This window comes from Carettochelys insculpta, chromosome 1 (assembly GCF_033958435.1).
Source record: "Carettochelys insculpta isolate YL-2023 chromosome 1, ASM3395843v1, whole genome shotgun sequence".
Taxonomy (NCBI): domain Eukaryota; kingdom Metazoa; phylum Chordata; order Testudines; family Carettochelyidae; genus Carettochelys; species Carettochelys insculpta.
The window spans coordinates 351,963,514-351,990,208 of NC_134137.1; the positions used below are offsets into that span (position 1 = coordinate 351,963,514).

Consider the following 26,695-nt stretch of genomic DNA (forward strand, 5'->3'; position numbering starts at 1 on the left):
ATGGTTGAACCAGTAGGCAACCAATATGTTGTGGCCAGACCGGTATACTCGGAGAACTCGTTTGGTGATCAACATAAGAAAGTGCACAGATACCATAAAACCTTTTCGGATCATCTGAGGGTATATTTTAGGTAAGAAACATTTTTGCACATATTTATAGAAATAGATCCCCTGAGCTGCATCCGAACTCTAGATACTCTGAACTATATCATTACAATCGTCCTCCCAGCTAGTCGCATAAAGACTATCATCGAGCTTTTGCTGTTGGTTTCTTCAACATCTATTTCTCCTACTCTAAAGAAAATAAATATTTACCCTCAAAAATGAGGGAAAAATTAACTCCATTCCGTTCCATTCATCACTCAGATATCTCTTTCCATTCAACTCAGACCATTCCCAGGGAACCATGTCAATGGAGTCCTACTGGGGACTAACATGTCTCCCTTCAGCCAAATATTTTTTCCCCCAAATTTTCTTCCCCCTTCAGTGTCATCTCCAGGAACAAAGATAATGGAAGAAGGTGAAAGGAGTGGAATATACAGTGACTGACTTCACAATAAATGGGCAAAGGAGGCAGACTACATGACTATGTGATCGTGCCTGAGTGATCACAGCAAAAAAAAAAAGTGAAAACTCATTTATCAAACTTACATCAAACGTTTCAAAAATTGAAATTGAAAACACCCTTTTGCCTAAAAATGTTTCTGAAGCAGTGGGGCTCTGGTTGTTCCTCTCTGGGTACCGCTGACAGGCTGAAATCTAAATTCTTCTCTTTAGTTTGAGATACCTAGATTAGATTTCACTGTTGACTGACTCAGGTTGATATGAGATGTTAACTGACTGGACTGTGGCTTGTCACATATTTTCAGCTGTTCCCCACAAAAGGCCAAGAATATTGCCACTACTTTGTTACCTATAACTTCCTGGTTGCCGGCATATCCCTTTAAGGAATGGCTCCTGAGTGACTTTGTATCTGGGATCAGCACAGGGCTGGTGGCTGTCCTGCAAGGTAATCTTTGGGAAACACTTTTATTTTGTTTTTGTTATGACCCATATATCATGTAAGCCCATGTCGAGAGAGCTGGAACTTTTACCTATAATATGTGCTTAACATCCCTGTGTTTGCTATCATTACAGGGCTAGCATTTGCTTTGCTAGTGTATGTTCCCCCAGGGTATGGACTCTATGCAGCCTTTTACCCAGTCATAGTCTATTTCTTCTTTGGCACTTCCAGACACATCTCTGTTGGTGAGTTAAGTCATACTGCATATTATTTGCTCTGTTCTCTGTCATAGCTTGCATTTTATTAACTCCACTCTGGAAATAAATAAATAAATTCAAAGCCCCAGGATGTAACTTGTTACACATGGTTCCATTTAAGAAAGCTTTCTGACTTCTTTTTTCAAATGTGAAATAAAATTATGGTTGATGGAAACTTAAATGTTGCCCGTCCAGCTTTAATGCATTACTTTGTGTCAATTAGGTCCATTCCCTGTTCTGAGCATAATGGTGGGAGAGGTAGTTTCAAAGCTAGCTGATAATGAGAATGATGGAAACAGCACGTCAGTGAATGAAACTTTACTAGATAACCGGAAAGTACAGGTGGCAGCAACTGTAACACTCCTTGCTGGAATTTTTCAGGTTGGTACCTCCTAATGATACCTATCTACTGTCTGTCTGTCTATTGTGACAAAGCTCCTCCTCTAGCTTGCGCTAGTGCATAATTTTGGTGCATAATTTGCCTCAGACGCTCACAGCAACCCTCAGGTTAGACACCACCTAGCTGTTCTGGTGAGCTATTCTCATCATTAGCCAGAATAGAGAAAGAGACCAAACTCCATAGTTTTTGTTGCCTCTCCAAGTGATTCAGGCAAGATAAACCTCTCCCCCAAGTCAGTCCTTCTCCCATGACGGATAGAGTATGGACTGGGAAAGGAAGGAGCCTGCCCTGTACTCTGGGCTCCAGACCAGGGAAAGTGTGATAGCAGCTGCTCACAATGTCTCAGGTTTCAGCTGCTTGACAGTGATGATTCCGTGGGACTCTACGCTACAGTGGTCCTCAGCATCCTCCTTAACACAGGCTTTTCCCTCTGGTACCTGCTAACACTTACTCGTCTCAGATTCTCCACTGCTCTTTATCTCCTCCACGCCTCACCCAGCAACTGAGCCAGCAAAAGAGAAACCTTTTTATAAACAGTCTCAGCTGGTTCTTCTTTGGCTTGCACTGTCCTGATTAACCCAGTTTCCTCGAGTCGGCAAGCCTCCTAATAGGCCCCACGTGTTTTAATTGGCTCACATGCCCTGACTGCTTCTAGCAGGTTCCTGCTGGTTCTGGATCAGAGCTTGCTAGTTTATTCTGGGAACAGAGACCTATTACATCTAGAGCTAATATATCCCACCTCAGCCTCTCTGCTGTTGCCCTCTGGCCCGAGCCTGTTATACTACCTATCCTTCCTTTGTGCTACTCAAAGGGACTATAAATTAAACCATCACCACCGCCATCTCCATACCTGGTGAATCTGTCCCATTGACTAGGAACCACATGGGTAAGCTATTTAAATACAGATATTGACATGCAGGCAATTGACAAGGGCATTAAGGATAGATCTACCTCCCACATGCTGATACACATAGCTACATTTCTGCTAAAAACAAATCATTGTGCATAGATCCAATCCCACAGAACGCCCCACTTATTGCAAAATCAATAACCAGTTTTTTCCTAGAAGGGTGATGATATCTATCTATAGCTACGTCTACACTAGCCAAAAACTTCGAAATGGCCATGCAAATGGCCATTTCGAAGTTTACTAATGAAGCGCTGAAGTACATATTCAGCACCTCATTAGCATGCGGGTGGCTGCGGAACTTCGAAATTGACGCAGCTCGCCGCTGCGCGGCTCGTCCATACGGGGCTCCTTTTTGAAAGGACACCGCCTACTTCGAAGTCCCCTTATTCCCATCTGCTCAAAAACCTCTAAGGACGGAGATTCCACCACCTCCCTAAGTAACCCATTCCAGGGTTTCACCATTCTCCTCGTGAAATAGTTTTTCCTTATATCCAGCCCAGACCCCCACTACTGCTACTTGAGACCATTGTTCTTTGTCCTGTCATCTGCCATCACTGTAAACTGCTGCTTTCCATCCTCTTTGGAACCCCCCATCAGGTAGCTGCAGGCTCCTATCAAATCCCCTGCCCTTCGTTCTTCTTTTCTGCAGACTAACTAAGACAGTTCCCTCAGCCTTTGCTCATAAGTCATATGGCCCATCCCCCTAATCATTTTCATTGCGCTCCTCTGGTCTCTCTCCAATTTGTTTACATCATTTCTGCAGTGGGGGGGGGCCAAAACTGAACACAATATTCCAGATGTTCCTTGCCAGTGCTGAGTAGTGGGGAATAATCGCTTCCTCAATCCGCTGTCAATGCTCCCTCTAATGCATTAGTGATTAAAGAAAAATATCTCATTAGCCTTCTTGGCAGCAAGGGCACACTGTCGACTCATCTCCAGCTTCTCATCTACTGTTATCCTCAGGCCCTTTTCTGCAGAACTACCACTTTTCCAGTTGGTTCCAGCCTACAGCAGTGCATGGGATTCTTCTGTCCTAACCGTAGGACTCTGCACTTGTCCTTGTCGAAACGCATTAGATTTCTTTTGGTCCAATCCTCTAATTTGTGTAGGTCACTGAGGTCCCTATCCCTACCCTCCAGCATGTCTACCTTTTAATCTCATCTGCAAACTTGCTGAAGGTTCAATCCACCTCATCAGTTATGTCTACACAGCAAAGAAACTCCACAGCTGCCCCAAGCCAGATGAGTCAGGCTTGCAGGGGCTGATTGCTTTCTGGTCAGACTCCATAGAATGTGGAAAGGCCCCCCTGCGTGAGGGTTGCAGCCCAGGGCCCATGAGCCTGAATCAGATGGCTGGGGACAGCTGCAGGTTTTTCATTGCTGTGGATCAAAAGCAAAACTCAGATGTAGCAATGACGATTATTACTTTTGCTGCCAGTGTTGCTCACTGTCATGCAAGTCTCATGATACTTAGGTGTCTCTTAAAGCCCCAGCTCTTGTAGTCATGAGTTTAGGTAACAATCTCAGCTTTCATTTGGTTTAAAAAGTAAATTTCAAGCCTTCCTGGTCCAGAGAAATCCTTGAAAACATGAGCCACTTGACTACTAAAGCCTCAGACTCCAAGGAGTAAAATTGAAAACAAAACAAGATATATTATTTTTTAAAAAATCTCAGGATTTATAAACCAAGCCTGGGATTTTTTTATGATCTTTGAATGATTGGTGCCAGCAATATTGTTCTCTTCTAACAAAAGCTCCATTGTTTTGTGTTACAGTTGCTTTTGGGAGCACTACAGATTGGATTCATAATTATTTATTTATCTCAGTCATTAATCAGTGGTTTCACTACTGCTGCCGCTATCCATGTCGTGGTGTCTCAGCTGAAATTCATATTCCAGCTACCGGTTAATGGATGTAAAGAACCATTATCAATTTTCTGTGTAAGTATGCCTCAGTTGCTAACATCCTAGCCAATAGAGCACAACCACACTCTATAGCTCTAAGTCATTATACCAACCCAATCTTCAAAGGAAAAAGGAAAAGAAGCAATTTGCTAAAAGATGTGTTATTAGAACAGACTAATGATATTTAGATATTATGTTGGGTGCACAAAATAGGCTAATTAGATGGCCTTTTCTATAATATGTTAGCACGTCCTTAAGAGCCCATTCAGCTTTGTCTCAGGTATTTACTTATATCTACCAGTCCTTATTGGTATTGAGCTGGAATCTAAATCAGTAAAATATTGTAGAAGTCTTTCATTTGGGTATCACTCCCAGTGCTCAGGTTGCATGGTTAAAAATTAAATGAAACAAACAAAAAAAGAACAGATTCTCTGAAGCTTTTTTTTATGTGTACAAGGGTTTTTGTGATGTGTGGAATAATGCTGTTCAGCTGTACAATATCATTATTACTCTTTCTCAGATTTGTGGAGGCCAAGAGTTGTTGGCTTTCCAACTGATGGCTTTCTCATGTCCTAGATGCAATAAAGTGTTTGCTGTTCTCAGGCCAGTTCTTGGATAGCAAACGTGTATCACAGCTCCTCACAAACTCTAGTAGCAGCATCAGCACATAGGCTAAGTAGTATTCACGCAAGAGCATGGAAACAAATATATCATCTCACATGTAGTGATGAGACCAGGAAGTCAGCTTTAATGGTCATTGCGGAGAAGCTAGCACTGCTGTAGTCAAATTGTAGATAAATATAGGCCTTCTTTTGCCAGGAGTCTCAGTCCAAACCATTCCACGCTAACTAAATCCTGATTAAAAGAAAAAAAGAAATGTTTTCTTTGTTTGAAAGCATGATGCCCACTGCATCAAGCAAAGGCAACCTATTTCAAAGGCACTCTCTTTCTTTTTTTAATTCTGTAGACTCTGGAAAAGATCGGTAGGCAGATCACGAATACAAACATTGCAGATCTTGTCACAGCACTCATTATCTTGGTCATTGTGTTTGTGGTGAAAGAAATTAATGAGCGTTACAAAGCCAAGCTACCAGTGCCTATCCCAATTGAACTCTTTGTGGTAAGGATTATTCCACTTCCTTATTTAAAGTATACAGTGACAACAGTGCCCCTCAAGTAAGGTTTAAAACCATTTTCTATATATTGTCATCTTCCTCTCAATTATTGTCTTCTTTCCATCTTTGCCAAAAGCCACTATGGGTTTCCTGTGTTCTGACAGAGATATCATTATGTGTGTCACAGTTCGATTTTTTATCATATCATTAGCAAGAAAAGTATTATTCATAAAATGGTTTATGTCTGATTTCTCTTATAACCAAGCCCTGCAGCACTCTGCTGCAGCTCCATTGCACAGCAGGGTTTCTCGGCTGATGGGTTGTAACTGGCAGTGGGGTCACAGGCATTGAAAATGTTATTGTAGGTTGAACCTCTTTCATTTGGCATCCTGGGGACCTGACCAGTGCCAGATGAGAGAATTTGCCAGGCTACAGGAGGTCAATATATTCTAGCACATTACCAACTCTTCCACTGCTTACTGGGCTGTTAGAAGACATTTGGGGGTAAATTACAGCTAAATAACAGCATGGAACACTAAGATTCAGGACTGGTGGCTGTAAACAAACCTTTTGGGACCATGGGAAACTTAGACAGATCCATGATAAGTGGTCATCCACCTATATAAAATCATGCTGGATTACGGAGTTTGTTGACCAAGAGAGTTCCAGATTAGAGAGATTCAACCTGTACAAGTTAAAACAAAAGCAATAAATAAAATTTCCAGAATAACTTTGGGGTTGCCAAAGCTTTCAGTGTCTGTGAGATCAAACTATCTGCAACCCTTTGATCTGTTTGTTGCAGTAGCTCCATCCCTTTCACCTCCATGTAGCACCCCATCTCACTCCTCCACTCCATTACTCTTCAAGATCCATTAATGTCTGTCAGCTTCTTAGAACACACATACAAGTAAAGTCTATTGCCTGTATCATGGACATAGTGTTTACTCTTGCCCTCACAGTAGATATAATAAGATTGCAAAATGTTGAATAAGGTGTCACACCCAGAAGGGGTTGAGAAACACAGCTGTTTTACTATCGACTATAATTGTATTTTTTTAGTTATGGATGGCAGAAAATCTCCATGTTGTAGGAATGTATTCCACCACTAATGAGAACATTTGCTGGAATATCAGGGTGGGTTATGAACACAATCAGACCTGTAATATCTCAGATTTACCTTTACAATATATCTCAGATTTACCTTTACAAAAATACCTAGTTCCAGAGGCCTGTTCTGCCACTAGTGAAGGTGTTAGAAAGCACATCAAAGAGGCAATGTTTGCTAGGAAGGAGTGGTATGAAATAGTGACTTTTGTGGTCTTCTTAGCAAATTCCTAATGTAAGTAATTTTGCTACCTTACAGACCGTCATAGCAACAGGTGTATCCTATGCCTGTAATTTCAAAGACAAGTTTAATGTTGCTGTCATTGGTGAACTAAAAAAAGGGTAAGTGTATAATTCTGAATCTTTCCAGTGGTGCACATTCTGCTTTCTAAACAAGTTCTCAGGCACTGAATTCACCTGTCTCTGCCGTCTAATTAAATGCTCAGCATTTATAAAACTTACTTCTTCGAGCCATCAAGTAAACTTTTTGCGTTCAACAATATCAGAGCTTCCAACAGACTAATCTTCATCAGAGGAGAGCTATTCATTGCAGCACATCTCCTAAGTAATTAAAAGGAGGGCTACACCTGCACTTTCTGGGAATGTCAACGGCTGCTAAGCAACCGTAGGTATGCCAATTGCATACCTAAAATTGATTTTGCAGTCGTCCGCATTGGTCCCTGTGCTCACTGCAGAACACCGATGGGAGCACTCCTTCCACCAACATTCCTTAATCCTTGTGGCTTGCAAGGAGTTAAGGGGTCAACATTGCGCCCCATAAGCATTCGATCTTCCGCGGCAAGTGTAGACCTAGCCTAGGTTTTCTTTCAAGAAATAGAGAGTTAATTCATTCTGTGCCCTGTGTGAAGTTATCAGTTGACTCCTATGAGAAGGGGTGTCAGAGTTACCAGGCTAACTGCTCCATCCTGGTTTTCAAACACACCCGTCTCCAGGCTTAGGCTGCCAGCCTCATACTCTCAGACCTTTCCTGGAGCTGTCTTCCCCTGGTGGCAACCTTCATAATCTCAGTAGGCCTGACTGGTCCTCAGCGCCTGTGGTTCTACTCAGAGGCAAGAGTGTCCCTGCTCCGCCCAAGCCCAAGCCCTGCCCTCTCCCTGCCCCGACCACCTCTTCCCATGGAAGCACCATGCCACTTATGAGCTGCGTCTACACGTGCACGCTACTTCGAAGTAGCGGCACCAACTTCGAAATAGCGCCCGTCGCGTCTACACGCGTCGGGCACTATTTCGAAGTTAACTTCGACGTTAGGCGGCGAGACGTCGAAGTCGCTAACCTCATGAGGAGATAGGAATAGCGCCCTACTTCGACGTTCAACGTCGAAGTAGGGACCATGTAGACGATCCGCGTCCCGCAACGTCGAAATTGCTGGGTCCTCCATGGCGGCCATCAGCTGGGGGGTTGAGAGATGCTCTCTCTCCAGCCCCTGCGGGGCTCTATGGTCACCGTGGGCAGCAGCCCTTAGCCCAGGGCTTCTGGCTGCTTCTGCGGCAGCTGGGGATCTATGCTGCAGGCACAGGGTCTGCAACCAGTTGTCAGCTCTGTGTATCTTGTGTTGTTTAGTGCAACTGTGTCTGGGAGGGGCCCTTTAAGGGAGCGGCTTGCTGTTGAGTCCGCCCTGTGACCCTGTCTGCAGCTGTGCCTGGCATCCCTATTTCGATGTGTGCTACTTTGGCGTGTAGACGTTCCCTCGCTGCGCCTATTTCGATGTTGGGCTGAGCAACGTCGAAGTTGAACATCGACGTTGCTGGCCCTGGAGGACGTGTAGACGTTATTCATCGAAATAGCCTATTTCGATGTTGGCTGCACGTGTAGACGTAGCCATGGTGGGCACAGGGGCAGTCCCACGCTGCCTTCCTCTGAAGGGGTGCAGCCTAGAAGTAGCACTTTCAGGGCACACCACTGCTGGAGAGGGACTGAGCACCCCCCTGCATCACCTTTGGTTCCGCTCCTTCCAGTAGAAATAAGAGTAGCACCCAATAGCCAAACAGCAGAGCTGGCCAGTGGGCAGAGCCCATGGTGGCATGCTGACAGCCAGGACAGCTGGTAGGTAGAGGATGCTGAAATCAGTTGGAGTGTGGAGCCCCAAGGTAACTGCCTAGCTTGCCTTGCCTTGCCTCAAGGACAGAGCTGCCAAACGGTCTACTTAGAGCAAAGCCTAGTTTCTTGAGAACAAAAGCATGCCAGAAAAACAGGTTTGAAACTAACATACTAGTCTATAGACAGGCCTGCCTTTCCCTGCGGGGCTCACCATTACCTGAGTCTGGGGTGAGGCCCAACTTTCTTAGACTCCCTCCTCAGAGCCTCTTGCTACCTTAGCCTGCACCTCTTCCGGAGTGCCTGACAACAGAGCTCCCTTTTTCCCTCCAGGGAGCTCTTGTTTTTGATCTACTGGTTTTCAGCCTGGCCAAACAGCCTAGAAGTAGACCAGGTGTCCACAACCTCCGGCACGGGTGCCAAGAGCAGCATGTGAGCCAGATTTAATCAGCATGTGAGGCAGGAGCTCAGCCCCCACCCTACCTCCCCCACGCAGCCGGGAGTGTGCTCAAAGCCATGCCACCTGTGGTCAAAAGACCAGCTAATGCTACCACCCACCACCTAAATGGTAAAACTCTGCACCTTAATTTATTTATTAATGAAGTTGTTGTAAGTAGGACTATTAGGCTATGCCTACACAGCAGCGTTATTCCAAAATAAACTATTCCAGAATAGCTATTCTCAAATACAGTAAATGCTTTCATATCCGGCAGTCCCAGGACCAGGAGTTTCTTGGATATTCAAAGATTCTGGATAATAGAGAGGTATACCTAATAGAGAGGTGTACCTAGCAATGCATAACACTAAAGAAAAACAAGAAGAGATAGTAAGAAACAAACAAAACTATATACAGAGTACTTTATTTACCAGCAACAGTAGTATTCATGGCAGCACCTCATTAGCATCTTCCCAATTCGCTCACTACCATGCCTCTTGCAAAAGGAAGGGGCTAATGTAGACATAGCCCTTGTGTGTACCTGTGTTATTGTGAACTAAGCTGCAGTAAACTCTTTCATGTTTGGCATTCTATTAGCTGGAACGCTCAAATAACCGGCATTTTACCCGTAAATAAATTTTAGTTACATTGTCCGTAAGTACAGTATAGTGCAAGTAAATACAGAAAATACAGTATGTTTACAGTGTACAATACTACCGTGTACAATACTACTAGTGTAGACACGGCCAAGAATACATTTTGAAATTGCACCCAGCTATTTCAAAATACCATGTCCATATACATAGTGACTATTTCGAAATAGTGTCATTAGACACCATTACGGCTGATTTCAAAATAACGCTATTCTGTGTCTTAACAGCACCTCTTTCAAAATAGGTGTTATTTACCCTGCAATGAGGTTTATGAAATTGAAAACAATGAGTCTGCTATTTTGAATTTATTTACAAAGAGCAAGTGTGTAGTATAGACTCAGGCAAAGTTATTTCAGAATCACGGCTATTATCTTGAAATAACTTTGCCGCGTGGCTGTAGCCTTGGTGACGTTAAAAAGTATCACCTGCACTTGGATCGTACATAGAGGTCAAAAGATCAAATTTGGGCACTCTGCCTTGGAGACGTTGCTGACCCCTGAAGCAGACCGTTGTCCTGTGATTGGCTCATGTGTTTTTTAGGCGATTACCTATCTGTAATTACTGTGTTGCTCTCCTGCTTGCTTCTCCCACAGACCCTTATTAAACTAGAACAATGAATTCATGTTAAAAAAAGTCTCAGAGCTTACTACATAACTTCATCTTACTGACCAGGTCTCATAAAGCATTTGTTAAATTATTGCGGCTCAGTGTACTTAGATTGCTAGAACATCTTAGCATCTGCCATAATGTACAAGGCATAAATACCTACATTTAGAATATAAGCACTCTGGTGTGTAACAAGAAAGAAGAATGACATGACAATACACTGCTGCAAAATGACAGAAGTGTCACTGCTTGTCTCAACATGGCAGTTCTCACTGTCACTGGTGCTTCAATGGATGAAGCCAGCAGGGGAACAGATACTTCTACTCAAGAGGCTCTGCCCTCAGTTTTCAGATTGATTAAAGGGCACTGAAAAAACAGATCTTTGACAACTGTCTTTTTATTGCCCTTGGATTGCAAAAGCTCCAGCCGGCAAAGCCAGGGAGCAGGAAATAACAAACATCTGAACTCAGTGATTGATGTTCCTGAGCAAATATTTATGTAATTATCTAAAAACCTAGACCAAATCACAGCAGGTTTCTGATAGAATGAAATCTACTCCAGTGCAGAGGACCTGTGTAAGGCCTCAGCACCAGTTAAGCCCTTGACTTCAGAAGGGCCTTGTGTGTACCTTACAAATAATAATGTTCATGACAGGTGCTTTACACCTTCCAGGATTTGACATCCAGTAAAGAGAGCTGGGTACATGAACTGCAAACTGAGCTGACTCCATTCTGGATGGACTCAGTCTGAAACACCACGACCGAGAGCCAAACATCCCTGAAGTTCACTGGTTTTTAGATCCAAGATTAGGTTTTGGTCCCACGTCTGCAGAGCAGCGTACAGTTCAAGTGTCACAAAATACGGGGGGTCTCTTAGCTCACTGAAAGCTCTGCATGCCATATTGTTCTTTTTAAGTGTCATGTTAAGGGATAGTTCTCACCTTTGGGTTCTCTTACAGATTTGAGGCTCCTGTGGAGCTTGATATGGAGGTTTTCCAGAGTTGTGTGGGGGATGCTTTTTCCATAGCGATAGTTGGATTTGCAGTAGCCTATTCAGTCGCTAAAGTATATTCCATCAAATATGATTACCCTATAAATGGCAACCAGGTAAACATTTATATGAATATGACCATAATAAATTGCAAATGCTTTGGCTTACAAACTGTTTTTCCAGCATTGGTTATTTTTTTAAAACCTCGTGTTCCTTCTTCTGTTAGGAATTAATTGCCTTTGGATTGAGTAACATATTTGGTGGAGCATTCAGAGGATTTGCCATAAGTACATCACTGTCAAGATCAGGTGTGCAGGAAAGCACAGGAGGCAAAACACAGGTATTGTAAATACAAGATGAAAGAGCTGAAAGCTGCAGGCTGCAAAGTGTGCTCTAGAACACAGGGTTAAGGTGAAACCCTTTGCTTCTACAGATTGCTGGTCTCCTCTCTGCTGTCATCGTCATGATTGTCATCCTGGCCATTGGATTTCTTCTGGAACCCTTACAGAAGGTATTGCCTGTTTTTTCATAAGATTTATCCTGGTATGTCAGGGCCTGACACTGCTCCAGCTAGAATCAATAGGAGTTTTGCTGTTGATTTCAGGGGGAGCAGGAGGCCTGATTGCTTTCCCCAGCTCAAGGCACAGAAGGGACTTTCCAAGTGTGAATTTGCCCCTGCCTGAATGGATGGGTGGGGAGGGTCAGCTGCTCTTTCCATGTGTATGGGGAGGAAGTGATATACAGCCAGTAGAGCTTAATAGAAAATGGTTACACTTCTCATGGTGTGTTGAGCCCTGCTAGATCATTACCTGGGAAATTATGTCTATGGTAAAGAAATGCACAGAAAGGTCAAAAATCCCCATTCTCATTCTCCAGACAGTGCTATAGAACCTTTAGTAATTTTGCAGAACCTTCCATAGAACCTTCTATGCCTGTTATAGTCTATAGGACATCTTTCAAAAGGGATGGGGCATATGGGGACATGGAGTTGTCTTCTCCTTCCTCTGCAGCCCCTTTGAGGACCTGCAAAGAAGCTACTACAGACTGACACGCTACTGCGGCAGGGCCACAAAAATGAGCAGATTAAACTCCTAAACAGATAGGACCAAGGTCTCATTAACCAGGCCACATGCTTCTCCAGCTAAGGGGCCAGGCTCAAATGCAGCCCATCGTCTGTTCTGAGCCCAAGGACTGCTCCTGTCTAGCATCCTAAAGGAAATCAGGGGAGGGAGAAGGAGGAAGAGGAGTCAGTGAAAGGCAGAACTAAGGGGAGCACCTGTTCCCTGACTCCTCTCAGGCAGCATTTACGTGTTTGTGTCACACATTTTCAAGGACACTGTGAAACTCACAAAAGACCATTACTGTACAAATTTTCACATGGGGTTACACCTACCCCCGCAGCAGCGGCTCCTGATCCGCAGGCTGGGCTTGGCTCCCTGTTCCATGTGTTATGACATACCACACAGGGGGGACATGGAGCCATGGCACTGTGCTGCATCACTCCAGCTTGGCCCAGCTAGTTCCCCATCATGACTACAACCCTGTGTGCCAGGTCAGAATGCCCCCAGAGGGAACCAGGTCCAGCCCTGCAGAACAGGAGCCACTACTGCTGGGTGAGGCTTCCCTAGCCCCAGGGCCTCCCCTCCGCACTGGCCTGAAATGGAGAGTTCTGCTGTGGATGGTCAGTGCCACCAATGTCCCACCAAACGTGGCTGGCTCACAAAGACTGGCTGCAGCACTGCTGTGGCCCCAGCCTCTTCGGCACTGGCCTGTGAAGCTGGCCAGCCTCCCTAAGAACCACATGCTGCACTGTCTTAAAGAGAGATGCAGAGGCCTGTGCATCACACTGAACACAGTCCCCTATCTTAATAGCACATCCTGGCCCATGACACCAGTGTAGCAGGAGGGACCCATTCTCCTCTGGCCCATGCTTGGTGTCTATTGCTAGAGTCTTGCAATTATAACATTCCGCATTTGCTCTGTTTTGTGTTTTTAACAGTCAGTCCTTGCCGCTTTGGCGCTCGGCAATTTAAAGGGGATGCTTATGCAGTTCAAAGAAATAGGCATTTTATGGAAAAAGGACAAGTATGACTGTGTAAGTAACAGCCAATTTACACTTCAGAATAACATCTGATTGCATGGCACTTCTTTTGCAAAGTCTCTTGAAAGCTTACTTTTAAAAGCTTCTCTTGCTTTGCTGTATTGAACATTTCTCTGACTTGCATTTTTATTTTTCTATCAGACATTTTATTTCAAATGTTTTTTCACTCAGTATCATCTCTTTTAGCTCAGTTCTCAATTGTTAATGTTCAAGTTTACCCATTTCATTAGTCTTCTTCATTAAATAAATCCCACCAGCCAAAGTCAATTATAGAAAGCAGTGACAGAAAAACTGATAAATATTAGGCCTGTTGGCTACACATTGATGGGCGTATTTTCCAAAGGTGGGGTGGGGGCAGGAGCCATGCATACGAGGACACTGCTTACTCTTCTTTCCTTTCCCCTGTCAGGGCGCAAGTGGAAAGTACATAGGTGACATAAATTACTCCTCTACCCCCTCCCACCCACTGGCCAGGAGTGAGAGGCATGCATGCAAGCTGTGTATTTTCCCCTCGCTCCCAGATAGTCAGGGGAACAGGAAGAAGAGCAAGTAGGTTCCTGGTACATATGGCTGGTGCCACCTCTGCCCTCCCAAAATGGCGCCCTGGCTATTTTCACTTCACTACGTTCACGTATCTCCCATTACTACCAATAAGAACCACAGAAAGCAAGTGGCGAACACAGTTTGCAGAGTAGCTTGGCAATCGCTGCTAATGATAAAGGTATAGAAATGCCTGAAAGGCAGCGTTGCCAGTAGATATGGCCCACCTTTAAGAATCAGACAATCTGGGTTCAGTGTTCATTAATATCACTTGCTTTTTGTGGTATTTAATACTGTGGGCCTTAGCTTTTTCCAGCTCCAAAATGAGAGTGTGGCTCTTTACCCCTCATGATAAAACCCTTTGAGGCCCTTGATAAAAAAATGCCAACTGTTATCATAATTAGTATTTAAATACTTCCTGTTTTCAATTAAGTTCACTCACAGTAGCTAACCTTTCCTGTCGCTACAATCACAAAGTCTACTTTTTCCCCGATCATGATTTACATTCAACCTTGTCCTTGTGCCAGGTTTATTTAAGCGCAACTGGTTTTGCGTACAAAATCATACATCAGCTCATCACACCTATTGCACAGTATTGAGCTTCAAAAAGACTTTCCAGCATCAATTAACCAAGTTATCCTTCCAGCACCCCCATGAGACTGGTAAATCTCACTCTCTCAGCTCTGTTAACTAAGAAAGATGTTTACCCAAGAGCATAGCACAGGCTAGATCAGCCCTCCAGAGTTCCTGGTTCCCTATTTGGGTTTAGACTCTTGCTTCCTAATTAAACTATAACACCTGAAACTGCATATATATATATATTTACAGATGACATGGGTTGTGACTTTCCTATCTACCGTAATACTGGGGCTTGCTATTGGACTAGCAGCCTCCATAGGATTTGAACTCCTGACCATAGTGTTCCGCACACAGTTGTAAGTAAATGCTGAATGTAATGTGAACCCTCTCAAGACTGCATGTTGAAAATAAGCTCATTGAAGACAGAGCTGGCCAAATTTTCCAGGCCTCCATCTGGCCTGTGGCTCTGGACTCCATCAATTCTAGGAGATAGTTGTGGATACTAAATATTGTAAGTCAAGGGAAAGCTATGGGAATGTTGTGTTTTGCCCTTGTCAATGAGACTAGGCAAGTGAATTACACCTCACTGTGACTGTATAATCTAAATAGCTGTATAAGAACTAGATATGATGATTATTATTATTCTGTTTATTACTCTTGTGCAGGGCTGCCAATGGGGAGCAGACCCAAAGTGCCCAATTGCACGAGGGCCCAGTGATTTAAAAGCGCCAAGGCCTGCTGGCCACCACTACCATTACCTTAGCAGTGACAGAGCCATGGGCCCTTTAATTGCTGCTGGAACCTTTGGCAGCAGTCACTCTGCAGTCCTAGGGGCACTGAAGGGCTGAATGTGACACAAGCATCAGCTCTGCCCCTTCTTCCCAAGGCCCTGCCCGTTCCTGGGGGCCCAGAACTGAGGCCCCACAGGGCCTGGCAAAGTGTCTCATCAGCCCTGCTCATGTACATAACTCTTGCCAGGATGAATACAGGGTTTGCAGTCTGGCCCATAATAACCTACACCACTCTGTGCATATGGATAGTCTTCTCCCCTTTGATTACATATTTCATAATTAATTTTCTTTCTTAGCGCAAAAGGCCCTTAGTCTGATTCCATGATCAGTCCCAGTCTCCTTACAACTGAGATTACTTTAGCAGCCATTAAGGCAGAACGGCTTAAAGATAAGACTGTTACGATAACCAGCAATTGTTCATTCCATTATGTTCTAGCAGGGTATATAAATAACTTGGTTTGTATTTGTTTGCAGTCCAAAGTGCACTCTTTTGGCTAATGTTGGAAAAAGCAACATCTACAAAAACAGAAAGGATTACATAGATGTAAGCACCTGTGTATTATCTACATCACCTGTTGCCTGCACTTCTGTGCAATAGACTCGTGAGAGTAATTCCCTCACTTTGTTGTGCAGATATACGAGCCAGAGGGAGTGAAGATTTTCAGATGCCCAGCACCACTCTTCTTTGCTAATATTGACTTCGTTAAGGAAAAGCTTATCGCTGCTGTAAGTTGTTTTTTTTGTTTTTGCAATCACATTAAATGCATTACTTTGAGTTCAAATGAATGAATGTCATAGTAAATTAAAGATATATAAAACTTAATTAACAAATACTAACTTGCATGTACAGCATGTTTGTGAATTAGGTAGCCTAGAACTGATCCGCAAAAGAGTAGAAATACACAACCACAGCTATTATTGTTATCATTAACGAGCTCTATAATCAAAAATGTTTAGGTCCGTTTCCAGCCTAAACTCTGCTTGGCACAGTGATCTTCAGCCCTCGCTTCAAATGCTGTGTGCTGAACTTCTCCTGTTCTTATATATTTTCCTAAAAGTGCCCCTGAAAAAACAATCACAGACACGCAGAGCACATATGGGGAAGACTAGTACTATTACTTTTTAAACTGATGTGGGTCCAAAAAATTCTAGGCTCACCCCAGCTAGAGTCACAGGCCCCTCAATGCAAATCTTATAGTTTAAAAGACAAGCAGAAGGTGGGGACAAGTGAAATCACATGAGCAAAATGATAAGGGGCAATAGGCCACATCCCATTGAACATAGGCTTGGTGGCTGGTGTGTTGTTTAAAACGTTAGACCTCTCCCCTTGGACATTCAGCATTACTATCTAGCCCTCCACAGCCACCCAGTTTCCTTATACTTCTCACTCCCAACAGTCAGTCTCTTCCTGCTGCACATTCTAGGAGATGTGTATCAACTATATTTAGACATAGTGCCTGAGGAGTGGGGGATTTATTTATTGTTATTAATGAGAAGCTCAGTGCTAAACTAATAATTGAAACCCTAAGTTGATGATTTAGCCTTGCAGAGAGAATAATTCCCTGGTTAGTGACACCATTATCGATCGCATAACCCCAGTCCTTTGAGAATGATAGTGATATGAAAGCCCAAAGCCTATTTATCTGGAACATGGACTCGTAGAAATGCAGAGGTGGATAGAACCTCAAGAGGTCAGGTCCAGCCCCTGTGTTGAGACAAACACCAAGAAAATGCAAGCCTAAGGCTTTTGAACCTTACCATTGATTTCAGTGGGGTTTGCATCAGTCCCCTGGAGACCCCTGAAGACACTGTCATTACTCACAGCAATGAGGCAAGAAAGATTTGGTCCGAAAATAAAACAGAGTGTGGGTCAAGTTCTAATCTCATTTATTTTGTGTTAATCCACTGCAAACAGTGGAATCACTGCATCTGGAAGAATAACTGCTGATTTACTCTTGTATAAGCGAGACGAGTATCTGGTTCAGAGAATTTCCAAAAGACTCGTATTGTTTGCTTAAATGCAGCACAGTATGTCTCTCAAACACATTCTCTACTTGACTTTAATTCACAATTGTGAATTAATCCAAGTATTTCCTGGTTTTCTTTTTGACTTGGAAACACCAAGAATTTACTAGTACTAGCCACTTTTCAGAATAATATCAAGTTCTCTCTCAGGTCCAAGGATGTTTGTTTGTTTGTTTGTTTGTATAAAAAGAAATCTGGAATTATAATCAAGATGTTATATTGCAGGTTGGTTTTAATCCATTGAGGGTGTTGCGCAAACGCAATAAAGCTCTGAGGAAAATCAGAAAGATGCTGAAGAAAGGAGAGCTGCAAATGACATCTGTAAGTTGTACGAATGTAGATCGTTATCTAGCAGAGATGAGAGGTATGGGGCAGTGACTCAGCTTTGGGCCTTCTGCCCCTGTCCAGGTCAGCATAATTCAGATTTTGATCCCCCTTTTGAGTGTCATTTAGTAATTGTTGTCAGAAGAGGTCCATGGGGCAATGAGGTTTGAGAAGGACTGAACTAGGGGAAAGATGGGCAAAGGCACAGAGGGGACTTGGAAATCCTGTTTTCATGGACTTTCAGTGGGAGCTGAAGCCCAGATCCTGAAAGGACAGAGTTAAGTACTTAAATAGCTTTGAGGATCTGGGTGTGGGTTCCTAACTGCCCTTTGAGTCTTTGAAACTCTCCCCTTTTTCAATATACTGTAAAACTGGGTAAGAGTTTCCACATGTTACCATTGGTTAAATTAAATACAAACTTCAAAAATAAACTTGTTAGTATGTACACCCTGGCCACTGGCCTGCTGCCTTAATATTACGCAGAGGTCTCGTGTCTTTATTTGCCCTGACACTGTAGAACCAGATCACAAAGAGAAAAAGTTTCCAACCAGCTCACAGCTGGTACTTGGTTTACTCGGAAGAAAAATCCATTATACTTTCTGTGCACCTACTCAAAAGTCCACTGAAGTCAGAGGAATCTTGCCAAGCAGGGGGCATGTGCTAAGCCCACCATTAATTAGAACAAAACAACAATTCCAAAATGGCTCCTGACTGTAGGAGAGGAGAGATGTAGAATTTCTTCCAATAGTCATTCAGTCAGTGGTTTGGCTCTCCAGTACCTCAGTATAACATACAAGTGTCCACATTAGTGTGTACTCGTATCCCTGTACAACAAGAGAAGCTCTAACGTTTGCTGTGATCATTTCTTCTCTTTGATGCAGAAATCCTTTATTTGCACTGTTACTGGCCTGGAAGATTCTGATGAAGAACTGGACAACAATAAAATAGAGGAGCTGGATCAGCCCACTAACATGGCAGACTTGCCATTTCAAATTGACTGGAATGCAGACCTTCCTGCCAACATCAGAGTGCCCAGAGTTGACATCCACAGCCTTATTATGGATTTCTCAGCAGTATCATTTTTTGATGTTTCTGCCTTGAGAATCCTCAAGGAGGTAAATTACCTTTCATGAAACAGCGAGCCAGGGCTTATAACCAATGTTCCCTCTAATCTTTTCCATGCACACAAAGCTTTTTTTCACCCATGTACAGAATAAATTATCAAAACAAAAAGCAGTCAAGTAGCACCTAAAAGACTAGCAAAATAGTTTATTAGGTGAGCTTTCGTGGGACAGACCCACTTCTTCAAACCATAGCCAATGTTCTGGTCTGGCTATGGTCTGAAGAAGTGGGTCTGTTCCACGAAAGCTCACCTAATAGACTATCTGGCTAGTCTTTTAAGTGCTACTTGACTGCTTTTTGTTTTGATAGTGTATAGACCAGCACAGCTCCCTCTCTGTTACTATTGAGAATAAATTATGCGCACCTAGATGTGTGTGAACACGCCACCACCAATATAAACACAAAATCTAGCTGAGGGCATTCTGCTAATCAGCTTGGCAGCATTTGAATTTCTTCTGATCAGCTGCACAAGCACACACAGTTTACAGGGCATGCTGGTCACAAACAGAAAATTGTAAACCGACTATTTTTTTAAAGGTATGCGTGTACATGCATGAAAGATCAGCAGCAGACTGTCTAAAGCCTCAATGGTTGGAGCTAGTTGAAAATTTTCCATCAACACCATTTTTCCCCAGAAATTTGGACTTTTCACTGGGAAATTTATCACAAAAAGTGTCTGGATCCCATGCAAAAAGTTAAGTTTTATTCAAAAACTTTTCAGAGTTCAGTTGTGTGACAGAAAGTTAAAATTTTCCTTGGAAAACTGATGAAAACTATTTTTTTTTCATTTTCACCTAAAATTTTCTAGTCAATTATATCAATGGCTATACATGGCTTTCTTGGACTGATAACAGTTCTGGAAGCCTTACAGCAACAAGGTCTAAATCACGGCCTTGGGTTTTAAGTTTAGGACCAGAAGTGAGTCTGTGCTCACGAAAGCTCATGCTCAAAACTTTTCTGTTAGTCTATAAGATGCCACAGGACCCTTCGTTGCTGTTACAGATCCAGATTAACACGGCTACCCCTCTGATACTCGGAAGCTTAGGAGTGTAAATCAGAATCACTAGGTCCTGTTCCCATCATCAATTTCCACACTCACTTTGGCCAAAATTTTGAAATATAAGCACCTAAATTTAATTAAGTGCCTAAATATAGTAGCCTTACTTTCCTATGAACTGAGCGACCACAGCCGCCATTAACTTTAGGAGGCCCTGCAGCTCTGTTGGAGTGTTATGTCTGTAAATTCTGTCAAATTCTCGGAATCTCTCTTTTCTCACCTATAAATAGGAGCAATGAGGCTTTATCACACTGGGGCATTGTCTTTCCATCAACAATTTTCATTTTCAGCATTTATCAATATTATTTAATACTGATCTTTTCCTTAAATTATAAACTCTAATTTAAAAATATATCTTACAATTCAAGGTTGGCTTCAAAGTCCATTATCAGTTTAAAGAACCTATCCTGCACCCATTAAAGTTAATGGTGAAAATTTTGTCACTAACTCGAGTACATTTATTTGTGCTCAATGCTATCTTTTAGCTGTCCTGTACACCTGCAATAGACAGTCACGGCCTTCACTGTTGAGTTTATGACAAAACAGTGTCTAATCAATTTCTGCTTTCTGTTTAACAGACTTTCAAAGACTTTGTCCGGGTTGATGTGGATGTATATATTGTGGGAGCACATGGTAAGTTCTTCCATTTCTGATAATCTTGTTTATAAGCAGCCATTTCTTCAACTAACATCTGGGAGTTATGCCTCTTCTATTAACATCTACTCCCCACCTACTCGCCTACCAAATTTTTATATTAAAAGAACCTGAGCAGACCCAAATGACATCAGTCTTGCAGGCATTAGCTCTAGTGACTTTAATTGATTGAAACCAACAAACCAAACAGACCTGAAGTGAGACAAAGTTGGTACTGGCTAAAGTCAGCCATTCATAGAACTGCGAGCAAAGGCAGATAAGAGAAAATGAAACCTAGATGTGTAAAAATATCTGCACTACCCTAAATAGCCTAGGTCTATCTTTCTGCTCTCAGGTTCTTGCACCCTCACAATTTCCTCCATCAGATCTCTCCCCATCCTTCCACTTCCCTCATCTCAGCTGGGTGAAGTTCAGTCCACTTATGGATATTCAGACATACAGAAATAAACATGTCACCCCTGCCTGTTCTCTCCCTGCCTTTTTTGCTGAAAGCTAGTGAGTGACCAACCCCGGAACAGCAAAGGGCGCCTGAGTAGAAGGGCTGGGTTCACATGTGCTCTGCAGGCATCTGGGGAAACCAAACTAAGAGAGAAGCCTCAGGAACACACACAGATCAACCGTGTCTTGCTATTGCAGGCCCCAGGGGACACTGGCTATCCAGAATTACAGCCCCATGGATGTGTTGCCCATATCCCCTTGCAGTGTGCTGTGGAGACCTGCTGTGTAGGTCTCAGGCGCAATGTGGATGGTGTGTTGACTCCATAGATGGGCTTCTCCAGCCACCTGCCACACGGCTTGTAAATGTTTTGGTCCTTAGCATATGGCGCTACAGAATGGGCCTAAATGAGGACACAAGACAACAGGGGCCAGTTCTCCTCTCCCATGCAGCTCATATGGGGACCTCCGCACAAAGTGCACAGGAGATGGTTGTGAAATGTTACCAGATCAGAATGGTGCTGTCTGGTGCCCCTCAGTTCAGCAAATGGGAGGGTTTGCTAGAAGTCTAATCACACAAACCCAAACACCTTTGCCACAGCCCCTTCCCGCTCCCAAAGCCACACCCTTTCCCCACCCTTCTCTGGGGCACAGCCCCCTTCACTCTACCCCCTCCCTCGTTTGCTTTCACTAGGCTGCAGCCTCTGGTGGGGGAGGCCCAGCTACAGGGGGTGTGGGAAGGCGTTCTGGTCTGAGCCTAGGGTGAGGCAGGAAGAGATTCGAGGTACAGGCTGTGGGAGAGAGTTTGGGTGCAGGAGGGGGGCACAGGGGTGGGAGTGAATGAGGGGTGCTCCATGTGGCCCTTTCTGCAGATGGCTCCCATTAGGCAGTGCGGCAGGACTAGGGCAGGCTCCCTGCCTGCCCTGGCTCTGTGCTACTCCCCAAAGCAGCCGGTGCAGCCTTGCAGCCCCTGGGGAGGTGGAGACCCAGGAGTTCCCTGCATCACGTCTACAGTTCTCATTAGCCACAGTTCCTGACCAACAAAAGCTGCAGAATCCAGTGCTCAGGAGGAGGGGCAGCATGCAGCAACCTCTTACCTACCCGCCTCCTGCCTAAGGTGGGGCAGATATATGCCAGCTGCTGCCAGGAGTAATGTGGGGTCAGGGCAGGCAAGGAGAAATGCCTAGCAAAGCTGTGGGGGTTGGCAAACCTAGTGAAGTCTCCAGGGGCAAGGCACTAGGCTTGCGCAGCCACGGTAACCCACTTTGATAGAAAGATCTGGTCCAATCAACAGGTAGGCTGAGGATTCATTTTTGTCTGAATGACTGCAGCTTCTCAGTCACGGGTGTGTGGTCTGATTCTGTTCTCCTGCAGATGGCTTCCTGGACAAGCTGGAAAGATGTGCATTTTTTGACGAGGAGCTCAAGCCCTCCATGTTTTTTCTCACCATTCATGATGCAGTTTTACACGTTTTGGTGGAAAAGGATGTAGCTTGCTCACCAACGTCCAAACCCATGAAGGTAACAACAGTGCTGTGTTCACTCTTCTCTGCAGGAACGCCTTAAATTGCTCACTGGCCAATTGCTTACATAATCTCAAGGGGCTGGGCTGTCTCCTCTTGCCTGGACAACCAAGGGAGAATGTAGGAGTCCCAGGAAACTGCATGCAGTGGAGTTCCCCTAAAACTCTCACTTGGAGGAGACAGAGCTAGGAGGCCTGTAATGAAGAAAGGGGTGTGGCCTTTCACGCCCAATGGAGCCATAGGAAAGGGAATTCCCAGGTCCTTGGAGAATCAGACTATCGCCAGTGTTCTGTCATCTCCCCTCTCTCCTCGCAACCTGTCACCATCTGAGTTGCCCTGAGCAGCAATTGCAGGACTGACTCAGGGTGAGGAGGTAATGCTTGGCTTTGGATTTTCAGGCTTCATCTACACTCAAGCGTTGCATGCATTTAATTAAAGCAGTTAAGAAACTGGTGTGATTAAATTAGTGCAAGCCCCATCTATGGCCTCTCACCTCAGATTAAAAGTAGCAGATATAAATGTAGCTTCATTCTGTAAAAAAAATCAGCTGAAATTGCCTCCATCTAGGTACTCTTAAACCAGCTGAAGGGTGTTTGCACCAGTTCAAGTGGTGCAAACTTGTGTGTGTAACCAAGGCCTCATTGCCACTGAGATTTCCGCATAGGCTGCTGCAGGGCACACAAAGCCTTAAACAGCTGCATCACCTCCTCCTAACCTCACTTCCGCCTGCGGGTGAGCACAGCAGTGCCAGCAGTGCAGGCTGGAAGAAGGGGCAGGTAGAGGGTCCCAGAGAATGTGTTTGCACTGCACCAGCCTCAGCTCTAGGCCTCTGCCCCCTCCAGCAGCAGGCAGAGAGGAAGAGCTGGGGCTGAGAGGGAGCTCTTGTTTTTGATCTGTTGGTTTTCAGCCTGGCAAAACAGTCTAGAAGTAGACCAGAGAGGGAAGTAGGAGGTGTTTCCTAACCGTGAGCCCTCTGTTCACAGCAGGAGCTGGGAACTGGTGATCACTTCATTATCAATACAAATGGCGAATTACGCAACCGGGAACATGTGGTAAGGCTGTCCCTCCCCGCCCCCCACAGCATGCCAGCAGCAACAGAAGAGCAAACTTTGTTCGGTTTTTAAACGCATATTGGGATGAAGTCAAGCACTTGTGAAAGGTGCTGTCTCACCAGTGCTGGGCCTCAACAGGGAAAGCACGGGCACTGGCCTCGCAGCGTTACTCATTGTGTCCTGGGCCCAGATGCCAAGCCCACTCTCTCTTGGCTCACTGGTCTCCAAAGGTGCCAGTTCTGGCCCTGGTGCTACGGCTTCAGCACTCCCTTAGGGACTGAGCCAGCCAACTGGGTTCCTGTGAAGTACAGACAGATGGCAATAATTTCCTATCACAGCCCACCTGCTCAGGCTCAAGTAAGCAACCCCTTCAAGTAAAAGGCTCCATCCCCACCGGCCAGTCAGTTCTACTTGTTCACGGATTGGTAGCTGGCAAACCCCGGCTCTAGTGAAAGGCTCATAACCAAGACACATTAGCGATTAGCCAGTGGTTGCCCTCTCTTCTCCACTGGGAGATAGGCAGAGCTTATTACATCAGCTGACCATTGCCTATCAGTGCTGGGATCTGTCCTGCTTCCCTCCTCCCATGGGTTCACAGTCCTTGAAGATTCCTACAACCCTGGGGCCAGAGCAGTTCCTCTCTTTGAGCCTGTGGAGGGAGGGGATGGAGCTCAAACCTTCTCTTCCACCAAGGCTGACTGCACCCAGTCCAGGCTCAGCAATGTGTAACCTATTTTAATTTGCACCTGCCCTTTACATTTTTTCTGTGACTGAGGCCCAGACAAGCAAGTTGGGAGATGTACTTAGTGAACACCTCTTCTTCCCTATGGTATTATTCTCACTTACCCCAATGTGATACACAGCTGCTAGATTTGATGGCCTGACATAGGAGCGTAACTGTGGCTGGAGGGTTGGCATTGGGGAAGATAGTCTGTGAGGAAATGAGGGGTAAATCTCCCCAAACTGATGAGTGACAGAATTGCCTCTAAAGCTAGTATGATTGAGTTTGGAAATGTTAAACCCTGCCATCTTCCCATGCCTGCTCTTAGATTGGAAAATCCTGCTGTATAGCTTAAGGAAAGGTGTACACATGACGTTCTAACCTAGATGTGATATCTCTTTTTCTTACTCACAGATCCCAGCAGTAACAAAATTCTAATTCTTCACAAATTACACCATCCAACAACCAGATTGTCAGCTACAGTAGATGAGCTGATGTACAGCACCTGAAGACAGTTGTAGATATGCTGATACATTGTGTAAGGGACTAGGATTATGTTTCAAGTTTTGGAACGGGCTTGTTATACACAACATATTTTTATATATGGGCAAAATTATGTAGCTTTTCTGATTTTCTACTTTGACTTCTTCCAAAAGAAAATAAAGCAATGTTACCACCACCTGTACATCTGTATATATGTGTATATTATTCACACAGTTTAGAGACAACCAGTACAATACCAAAAGTATAGTGTTCATATAACTGTTTGAAGCCTGATAATGGCCGCGTCTACACGTGCACGCTACTTCGAAGTAGCAGCGCCAACTTCGAAATAGCTCCCGTCACGGCTACACGTGTTGGGCGATATTTGGAAGTTGAAATCAACGTTAGGTGGTGAGACGTCAAAGTCACTAACCCCATGAGGGGGTGGGAATAGCGCCCTACTTCGAAGTTGAACGTCGAAGTAGGGCATGTGTAGATGATACGCGTCCCGCAACATCGAAATAGCGGGGTCCACCATGGCGGCCATCAGCTGAGGGGTTGAGAGACGCTCTCTCCAGCCCCTGCGGGGCTCTATGGTCACCGTGTGCAGCAGCCCTTAGCCCAGGGCTTCTGGCTGCTGCTGCTGCAGCTGGGGATCCATGCTGCACGCACAGGGTCTGCAACCAGTTGTCAGCTCTGTGGATCTTGTGTTGTTTAGTGCAACTGTGTCTGGGAGGGGCTCTTTAAGGGAGCGGCTTGCTGTTGAGTCTGCCCTGTGACCCTGTCTGCAGCTGTTCCTGGCACCCTTATTTCAATGTGTGCTACTTTGGCATGTAGACATTCACTCGCAGCGCCTATTTCAATGTGGTGCTGCCCAACGTCGAAGTTGAACGTCGACGTTGCCAGCCCTGGAGGACGTGTAGACGTTATTCATCGAAATAGACTATTTCGATGTCACTACATCGAAATAAGCTATTTCGATGTAGCATGCACGTGTAGACGTAGCCAATGTAATATATTCTAATAGTCAACTATCAATGTTTCTTCAGCTTGAACATAAATATATTTAAAGTTCTTTTGGGATCCTCAGACATCCTTCTAGACTGAATTATCATTAAACTGACCATCCAATTATTTTACTCCACAAGTACATGTAAAGTTATTCACATGGGTATGACAGAATATTCATATGGTGTAGTGAATGTACACAGCAATTTATGAACACAAATCAGACACACGAATTTGTCTCAGACTGATATAAAATGTATGAGACAAAACACAGGACAAAGAGCATTTCTAGTGAATGGTTACATTATTTTAATAACTCTGTGTGTGCATACATCTGTATATATAAACAAGGTGGCACACTACCAAATTGGGCTGTTACCCAAATGCTGAAAGCGGTTTGAAAACAGAAAACCGCTGCTGCACTTTGCTAGAACTACACACTAGGAATGTGAAAATTGCACTTTACTTGGCTCTAGCAGATGCCAAAAATAGCTCCAAGCAGCTAGGTGCTAAATTGTAGCCTTAGCTACACTGAGGTTTGAAAGAATGAGATTTCTATCGTTTGTTACAATTTCAACAGACAGAGATGTTTATTTTAAGCTTCTTTTTAGATGTTGATCCAACTCTCCTAGTTTCACAAATCTATGATGTATAAGCCTTTAACCTATTTAAATGTTATAATTGAGGGGAAATATTGAGAGACAGACCATTATTTAAGGCTAGCAGACTTTGGCATTCAAAATGTTAAACCTTTACAAAACTGCTGAAACACAAATTGTCAACATCTCATATCAAAATATATACAGTAAATCTTGTTACCTCAACTTTTAAAAGTTCTTTTGTAGCATTT

At 44.1% G+C, this 26,695-nt stretch overlaps 1 protein-coding gene across 1 annotated transcript; it reads left to right on the forward strand.

The window, feature by feature from the left end:
* Positions 1-24,991, forward strand: SLC26A3 (solute carrier family 26 member 3). The gene is made up of 20 exons (XM_074984140.1): positions 1-131; positions 870-1,009; positions 1,138-1,248; positions 1,484-1,641; positions 4,344-4,508; positions 5,440-5,592; positions 6,951-7,033; positions 11,400-11,547; positions 11,658-11,771; positions 11,865-11,942; positions 13,431-13,526; positions 14,901-15,007; positions 15,917-15,986; positions 16,076-16,168; positions 17,693-17,788; positions 18,673-18,906; positions 20,549-20,603; positions 22,434-22,579; positions 23,565-23,633; positions 24,769-24,991. The coding sequence occupies exons 1-20, from the start codon at positions 1-3 to the stop codon at positions 24,790-24,792; spliced, it is 2,271 nt and encodes a 756-aa protein (XP_074840241.1). The 3' UTR covers positions 24,793-24,991.
* Positions 24,992-26,695: the final 1,704 nt, after the last annotated feature.